Source organism: Nicrophorus vespilloides, unplaced genomic scaffold, assembly GCF_001412225.1.
Source record: "Nicrophorus vespilloides isolate i.1.1-1 unplaced genomic scaffold, Nicve_v1.0, whole genome shotgun sequence".
NCBI lineage: Eukaryota > Metazoa > Arthropoda > Insecta > Coleoptera > Silphidae > Nicrophorus > Nicrophorus vespilloides.
The window spans coordinates 24,337-32,904 of NW_017095755.1; the positions used below are offsets into that span (position 1 = coordinate 24,337).

The following is an 8,568-nucleotide window of genomic DNA, read 5'->3' on the forward strand; positions in this document are numbered from 1 at the left end:
ATTTTTACAAATCTTGCTTGTGTAAATTCTGTAATGTTTAGTAGAAGTGTAAAGAAAATTTTGACAAACTTATGATGTTTAAAAGTTCCAAAAAGTATTTTTTAATTACATGATTTAATTTTTTTTAAATCTTAGTTTAAAATGCAAATGTTAACTGAATATGTAAATAAAATTTTGAAAAATAGTTATCATTAGAGTTGTGAAAGATACAAAAAGTATTGGATGGAAATTAACGAGGAAATTGTATGAAATATCAATTTTTATATTTTTTCTCTACAAATTTCTTTAAAAAATTATAAAATATTAGTTAAAACTGTACTTGTTTTTCTTAGAAATGTTGACAAATGATGTAAAATAATGATTGTATTATTTGTGTATAAACATATTTGTCCTAATTTTTACAAATCTTGCTTGTATAAATTCTATAATGTTTAGTAGAAGTGTAAAGAAAATGTTGACAAACTTATGATTTTTAAAAGTCCCAAAAAGTATTTTTTAATTACATGATTTAAAATTTTTATATATTAGTTAAAACTGCAAATGTTAATTGAATATGTAAATAAAATTTTGACAAACTTATGATTTTTAAAAGTCCCAAAAAGTATTTTTTAATTACATGATTTAAAATTTTTAAATATTAGTTAAAACTGCAAATGTTAACTAAATATGTAATTAAAATTTTGAAAAATAGTTATCATTAGATTTGTGAAAGATACAAAAAGTATTGGATGCAAATTAACGAGGAAATTGTATAAAATAACAATTTTTATATGTTTTCTCTACAAATTTCTTTTAAATATTATAAAATATTGATTAAAACTAAAAAGTTGTAAAAGTTTAAAAAAAAAAGTTTGAAAAGGTTATGAATTGATAATAATTCCAATAAGTATTTTCATTACATATTTAGATTTGTAAAAGATTCAAAATTATCTTTTTTTGTAGATTGTATTGGAATTAGGAATTTTTGTTGTTTGGGAAATAAATATTCGTAAATTTTTAACAGATTTTTATTTGACAACATACAATTATGTAATATTCTTTAAAATTCTAAAATTTAGCAAATAACAGTGAAAAATAAAGTTATGATTAGATTTGTAATAGATCCACAAAATATTTGTTAAGAAAACTTCTACATCTAATTAATTCTAACAATCAAAATTTTTATTTGCTAATTAATAAATTTACTTAAATCTAATCTACCAATGATCGAACCGGCGATGGTTCTAATCCTGGTCAAAGTCAATTTAATCAATGTTCACATTGATGAATAAATTGTGAATAAAAATACAAGTAATAAAAAGTACGCAAAGTTTTTAACTCAACATTAATTCAGAAAATTAATCCGTTTCCATAAGGGAACAGAAAATGTTTTTTTTAACAATTAGTTAACTAACCATAGCCCATTTCTAAATATAGTCAAGTTTTTTATTAATTTTGTCTCAAAAATATTTTGTGTTATGGAATTCAATATATTTTGAGATCGATTTTTTTTGTTGAATTGGTTTATATCGGAAATATTATGCAACGAAAGTGCAGCAGATAATCAATTGCATAATTATTTTTGAGATAAATTGATTAAAATTTGAGTGGTGATTTTATTTTTTTTCATGTTTTTATATATTGTTATATTATTGAGACTAAATCTAGTACGATTTAATAGGTAATAATAACTAATTGAAAATTTTGTAAAATTATAAAAAAAGTATTTATTGTAGTTTGTTCTTGAACTAATATGACAATAATAAAAGTAATTAATTCTTATTAATTAGTTTTTATAATCAATATAAATTAAGAAATATCAAATCTTCGCATTTTCTAAATTAAAATTTTCAATTTGATTCTGATTTTTGAAAATTTATTGCTAACAAATACTCGATTTTTTTTTAAACTGTTTCATCTTCTGAAGTTTTAGAAAAATTTACATCAAATATCTGAAAATGAAGAACATAATCCAGTGACTTCTTTTGAAATTTCAAAATTTCTGATAGATATTTTTTAAATTAAAAATTTTCAATCTAAAATCAATTAATTCTCGAATTCTTTTGAAATTCTTGAGCATTTACAAATTTTTGTAAATTTCAAGAATATTTTCTTAAGGTTTTGCTGTTTTTTTTTTATGGAATTTCCAAAACTTTTATTGTAGATGTTCAGAATTGAAATTCTGAATTTGTTGTAAATACTTTCGAACTTTAGATAATAAAAAAAGGTATTAAAAAAATAGGAAATGATTAATATTGTTATGAAATCAATAATTCTCTGCAGTTTGTTGTCATTTATTAAGTGTCGTTATCAAGCGTTTAGTAGCGATGGGTTTGGATCCAGTCCAAGAAGGAGTAAACCCTGGTGAAGACGTCGGGATAACCGACAGCGCACGGGATGGCCCAAGATACGATTCCAACTTGATATCCGTATGTATCGACCAGAGGACCACCGGAATCGCCATGGCACACGCCTTGTCCATCAGCGATGAAAGTGCAGACGTGCGAATCCAAAACCTTGGTGGAATGTCTCTTCCTGCACTCGTCCAACTCAACAGTTCTCATGTACATAAACTGGAGAATCTCCGGAGATTGTCCGACTGGATAACTGGTCATTCCCCAGCCGCTGAGTATAACATTCATGTTACCAACAATACTGTCGATTGGCAAAAGAACTGGCTGCACGTTCGGTCCGATAGTCAACGGAGTTTCCAGTTTGATTATAGCAATATCGTTGTCCAAGTTGGATGGGTTGTAGTACTCGTGGATGGTGTAGTAAGACACCTGACGCTCCTGACCACCGCCGAGATCGGGGGAAATTGTTCCGGCGATGACGGTCATCACGTAGGGACTAACTCTGCAATTTGAAATTTACAACAATATAATAGAGAATTGGTGGATTTGATCAATCCATACCCATAGACGCAGTGAGCTGCAGTCAAAATCGTGCTCTCGTCCAAAATGGATGCGCCGCAAATGTGCATGACTTCCTGCACGTTGCGGATGGAAACGATGTACGGAAACTGTCCATCGTAGGCCTCCTCGCCGTTAATGATACGATTGTCAGGCGTTGCTACAATTCATTTGTTATATAATATCATAGTTACAATCATCATAGTTACAACTATCTTAATTTCAACCACAATATGTTGTTATTAAACTTGAAACTAAGTTTACGTCTGTTTTTTTTTTTCAATTAACAACGAAACTTAATATCATAGTTACAACCCTCAATGTTACAACCATCATAGTTACAAAATTACCATAGTTACCAACAAACAATATGTTGTTATTAAACTTGAAACTAAGTTTACGTCTGTTTTTTTTTTTTCAATTAACAACGAAACTTAATATCATAGTTACAATCATCATAGTTACAACCCTCAAAGTTACAAAATTACCATAGTTACCAAATATGTTGTTATTAAACTTAAAACTAAATTTACGTCTGTTTTTTTTTTTTCAATTAACAACGAAACTTAATATCATAGTTACAACCCTCAATGTTACAACCATCATAGTTACAAAATTACCATAGTTACCAACAAACAATATGTTGTTATTAAACTTGAAACTAAGTTTACGTCTGTTTTTTTTTTTTCAATTACCAACGAAACTTAATATCATAGTTACAATCATCATAGTTACAACCCTCAAAGTTACAAAATTACCATAGTTACCAAATATGTTGTTATTAAACTTAAAACTAAATTTACGTCTTTTTTTTTTTAATTAATAACAAAACTAAATTTCAGTATTTTTCAAATTTCAAATTTACCTTGGAGAGCGCCGATTGCTGCACACAGAACGATCAGAGAGAACTTCATTTTCAGATTGCTTTGATCACTGCACGCAGTTCTCCGTTTTTATACCTGTTTCTAAAAATAGTTATCAATAATTTTGTTATGGTTGTTTGTTTGCGATTTATTTAAATTTAGCCCAACTACTTGAACTCGACAATTATAACAGATAACTTTGATTATTTTTGCAGGTGGATACGTAGTTGATCAAATAACTGTATATTATTTTTATCAAAAATTCTATATTTCCTTCATCTTCCTGTTAAATTTGTTAAAAAAAATTTGTGAACTTTTAGTACAAACTTAATATCTTTAGATTTCCGTTGGTTAAAGAATAAATTTTTAACTAAAATTTATTGAAACTTTATTAGCTGAACAAATGGATTTGAATTATTATTATAATTTTTAATAGACGAAAGAAGAGGTCACGTTTGGCATACTTCTGAATTATGTTAAGTATCGAACGTGGGTCTGCCGCAAATCGTACTCAATCGACGTATTTCTTTATTAATGAAATACGTACAAATTTTAGTTTTATTTAATCTTGTGTTACCATTCAATATTTTATACGTTTTATTTTTATAAGATCAAAGTAACATTTATTTATTTTTATTACATTTGATAATCATGTTAACTTTGTAAAAAGATATATTTTATTGGAAAGTGTACGAAATTGTGAATTTTCTTCAATTTTATTTCTGAAAAAAGATGTTTCTTTGTAAAGTGAATGAAATTTCAGTAGAAAATTATAAATTTTCATTCATATAATTAACATTTTCTTCAATTTGTTTTGTGTAAATTTTAGATTTTCTTTCATTTTCAGTTAATTCAATATTTTATGTATTTTTTTAATAAGATTAAAGTAAAATTTATTTATTTTTATTACATTTGATAATCATGTTTGAGAAATTAATATTGTTTTGTATGTTTTAGTTAACTTTGTAAAAAGATATATTTTATTGGAAAGTGTACGAAATTATAAATTTTCATTCATACAATTTTTTTTTTAATTTTATTTCTGAAAAAAGATGTTTTATTGTAAAGTGAATGAAATTTCAGTAGAAAATTATAAATTTTCATTCATATAATTAACATTTTCTTCAATTTTGTTTGTATAAATTTTAGATTTTCAGTTTATATTTTCGTTTATCCAATGTTTTATGTATTTTTTTAATAAGATTAAAGTAAAATTTATTTATTTTTATTACATTTGATAATCATGTTTGAAAAATTAATATTATTTTGTATGTTTTAGTTAACTTTGTAAAAAGATATATTTTATTGGAAAGTGTCATTTTTATTTCTGAAAAAAGTGAATGAAATTTCAGTAGAAAATTATAAAATTTTAGATTTTCTTTCATCTTCAGTTTATATTTTCGTTTATCCAATGTTTTATGTATTTTTTTAATAAGATTAAAGTAAAATTTATTTATTTTTATTATATTTGATAGTTTGAAAAAATTAATATTATTTTGCATGTTTTACATAACTTTGTTTGTAAAAAAAATGTAAATTATTCATTTTCATTAATATAATTAATAAAATCATTAATAAAAGATGATTTATTGTAGTCAATGAAATTTCAGTGCAAAAGTGTAAATTTTCATTAATAAATGTTACTACAAAATTGTGAATTTTCATTCATAAAATGAATATTTTAATCAATATAATTTAAAATTGTAAACTTTTATTTAAATTGTTAATTTCTTATACAATTAACTGTTTTTCCAATTAAGAAAAAAATCTATATTCAAACGATAATTCAAAAATATACAACAAACAAAAATTTAATAAAATTCAATGAAAGTTGAGAACTTTCAAACATTTTATGTTATTTCTGTTCGATTGGGAACAAAAAAAAGTAAAAGCGTTGAATTAAAGATGAACGCGCGCTTTTCCAAATTTTACTTTTCCAATTAAGAAAAAAATCTATATTCAAACGATAATTCAAAAATATACAACAAACAAAAATTTAATAAAATTCAATGAAAGTTGAGAACTTTCGAACATTTTATGTTATTTCTGTTCGATGGAGAACAAAAAAAGTAAAAGCGTTGAATTAAAGATGAACGCGCGCTTTTCTAAATTTTACTCTTCTTTAAGCCAACTTTTCGCCACGCGCAAAACAATTGGAAATCTCAGAAAGTGCAGAAACGTCCAATAAATAATGCAGAGCATTCAATTAAAACCCATTCACAGGTATTCTTTTACCCGCACGAAAAAAATGGGCTAGTGACTTTCTTTGCGTCTATTAAATTGAATTCCACGCATTCCGATACGCACCAATATTGCATGTAAATGTTCATATATTCTTTCGGTTACAATTTTTAAATGTAAAATTTTTAAATAAAATTTCGTTGATGTTTGTTAGATGATGATTCTGTTGAAGATTTTGGGTTTGGATGTGTGTTTTTCTATGATTTTTGATAGGTTTTGAAGGAGCGTCGAGGAATTAATTTCATTTTTCAACGTTGATTCGTGTGTAAGTCACATACGTCCCAATTGCTGTGCGTACGTGCCCGGAAAACAATTCAAGTAAACTAGTTAACCGGAAGAATGCTCAAATATAAAACATGATATGTACAAAAGCGAAGAAATAGAGTAGGACATAAATAATCAAAAGCAAAATTTAATTATTTCGAGTGCTCACTTTTCGTCGGGCCTTCCTCGCGACAGCAACTCTCAGACGATGTTCGCTGTATTCCGGTTAAGTTCTCTGCTACTTCTCTGCGGATTCCTCCTCGCTGTTAAAGCTGAAGAGGATTCCGTCGGAACAGCGCGTGACTCGTATTTGGCTGCGTTCAAAGCGACGCACACCTTGAACAAACATCTGGCGACGGCGAAGTCCTCCAGAGAGGCGACGTTCTTCCCTGAACAGAATGGATATCCTCACCCGGTTTATAAGCCGCAGGAGGAGTACGGACCTCCGAAGGACGTCTACGGACCGCCAAAGGATAATTATGGACCACCCAAAGATCTGTACGGACCTCCGAAAGACGTGTACGGACCACCGAAAGACATCTACGGACCTCCCAAAGATACGTACGGCCCTCCGCAAGGCTTTGAACCTACACCGGACGTCTACGGACCTCCGAAAGTGACACCCGTCTACGGTCCACCAAGTTACAGGTAAACACAACCAAAATCCCAACAAAAATCAACTTAACACACACACGAATCTTCAGTTATCAACCAGCCCCAGTTTACGGTCCACCGATGGATCACAGCTACGGAATCCCTCACGGTATGCTCGGAATTCTCGATAAAATCAAAGTGAAATTAGACCTCTTCACCATCGGCAAAATCATCTTGAAGTTGGTGATCTTCAAGAAGATCGTCAGTCTGATCGCGATCCTCTGCTTGCTGCTCTTCATTCCATCCTTGAAAGAGAAACACCAAGACGACGGAGACGCAGATGATGAGATGAGGAACTTCAGGGAAAACACAAGTTCGTTATTTCTTACTTTACTTAATTTCTTAACGTAATAACATTTTTTCTCTTCAGTTGACGAGAGGATCGATAACGTTTCGTCCTTCGTCCTGGAAGCCATAAACTCGTTCAATGGGAAATACGATAAAGAGGACTGCAACACGGTTTACTGTAAATCGAAGGAGATGAACAAGTATTTGGACAGGAAAATCACCTACAAAAAGTAAGCAAATTGTAATTAATTTAATTAATCAATCAAATTTATAATCTTTTTTACAGATTATTCCAAATGTATCGTAAAGATGAATAAGAGATTTCATTTAAACTCGCCGATATTTATTAAATTATTTATTTATGAAACTATGTAAAATTTATTAAATAAAATTATAAGAAAATTATAAATATTTTGTTAAGTTTTTTTGCTTCTTGCTGATAACTTTAATTAATGAAATATAATAAAAATTAAGTATTTAAATTGATTAGAAAACAATATTTTTTTTTGTATAGAATAAATTGTAGATTTTGTTCCAAACAAATCTTCGAAATTATATGCACATTAAACTGATTTTTGTTTCAAACTAATTTCATACAATGTTGAACAAAGCCTAATTTTGTTTATTCCCAAAAAAAAAAAAATAAGTTTTCTGTCCCAAACTAATTTCATGCATTGTTGAACAAAAACTAGATTACTAATTTTGATTCATTCTTAGAATTTTATTAAAATTTAATTTCAATTGAACTCTTGAAAACTTTCAAATATTATATCATAATACTGCAGTTAAGATAATAAATATTAAGGCAATCAATCATTTGAAAGTTAAATCCAGATGGCGTCAGTTGCTTTCAACTGATGGTAGGTAATGTAGGAATCCACCATTGCAATTTAGTTGCATAAACTGAAAAAATAGAATTCGAATGATTATTCCAAATGTATCGTAAAGATGAATAAGAGATTTCATTTAAACTCAACCATATTTATTAAATTATTTATTTATGAAACTATGTAAAATTTATTAAATAAAAGTATAAGAAAATTAGAAAAATTTTGATAAATTTTCTTTCTCCTTGTTGATTTATTCAGGGGAGGCGCGAATATTAGTAGCACTTTCCAAATATCTGCTAAAGTATAGATACATTCCTGTGCTCTTATCCATATTGCTGTAATACGCGCTCAAAGTTGAACAATTGAAATTAGAACGTTCGAAAAAGCAGTGTTTTTACATTTCATTGATTTTCTCGAAAACTATAATATATAGAATGAATCCAAAAGATGCATATGAAAGCTGAATGATTGGGGAATCTAGCAAGTATCGATATATTATTGTGATTTTACCCATTTGGCTGTAATTCGTGTTCAAAG

General features: G+C 27.8%; 2 protein-coding genes across 3 annotated transcripts; one reads left to right on the top strand and one right to left on the bottom strand.

Moving 5' to 3' along the window:
• Positions 1–2,252: 2,252 nt before the first annotated feature.
• LOC108562401 (chymotrypsin-2-like) lies at positions 2,253–3,845 on the bottom strand. The gene is made up of 3 exons (XM_017920720.1): positions 3,757–3,845; positions 2,895–3,051; positions 2,253–2,835 (listed from the first exon to the last, which is right to left on the bottom strand). The coding sequence occupies exons 1-3, from the start codon at positions 3,803–3,805 to the stop codon at positions 2,298–2,300; spliced, it is 744 nt and encodes a 247-aa protein (XP_017776209.1). The 5' UTR covers positions 3,806–3,845; the 3' UTR covers positions 2,253–2,297.
• Positions 3,846–6,381: 2,536 nt separating this feature from the next.
• Positions 6,382–7,540, top strand: LOC108562419. 2 transcript variants are annotated; one of them, XM_017920754.1, is made up of 4 exons: positions 6,382–6,907; positions 6,964–7,230; positions 7,294–7,431; positions 7,488–7,540. In XM_017920754.1, exons 1-4 carry the CDS (start codon positions 6,468–6,470, stop codon positions 7,516–7,518), a joined length of 876 nt encoding a protein of 291 aa, XP_017776243.1. In that variant the 5' UTR covers positions 6,382–6,467; the 3' UTR covers positions 7,519–7,540. The 2 variants fall into 2 exon arrangements, with proteins under 2 accessions (XP_017776243.1, XP_017776234.1); XM_017920745.1 differs by having other exon boundaries at positions 6,964–7,226; positions 7,284–7,431.
• The last annotated feature ends 1,028 nt before the right edge of the window (positions 7,541–8,568 follow it).

What these genes read in the sequence shown, in the direction of transcription:
- LOC108562419 (XM_017920745.1), top strand. Translation starts at nt 6,468, where the DNA reads ATGTTCGCTGTATTCCGGTTAAGTTCTCTGCTACTTCTCTGCGGATTC. An exon ending in TACGGTCCACCAAGTTACAG is followed by an intron (nt 6,908 to 6,963) that starts GTAAACACAACC and finishes ACGAATCTTCAG; the next exon opens with TTATCAACCAGCCCCAGTTT. An exon ending in AGGAAAATCACCTACAAAAA is followed by an intron (nt 7,432 to 7,487) that starts GTAAGCAAATTG and finishes TCTTTTTTACAG; the next exon opens with ATTATTCCAAATGTATCGTA.
- LOC108562401 (XM_017920720.1), bottom strand. Translation starts at nt 3,805, where the DNA reads ATGAAGTTCTCTCTGATCGTTCTGTGTGCAGCAATCGGCGCTCTCCAA. An exon ending in AGCAATCGGCGCTCTCCAAG is followed by an intron (nt 3,052 to 3,756) that starts GTAAATTTGAAA and finishes AATGAATTGTAG; the next exon opens with CAACGCCTGACAATCGTATC. An exon ending in GCAGCTCACTGCGTCTATGG is followed by an intron (nt 2,836 to 2,894) that starts GTATGGATTGAT and finishes TTCAAATTGCAG; the next exon opens with AGTTAGTCCCTACGTGATGA.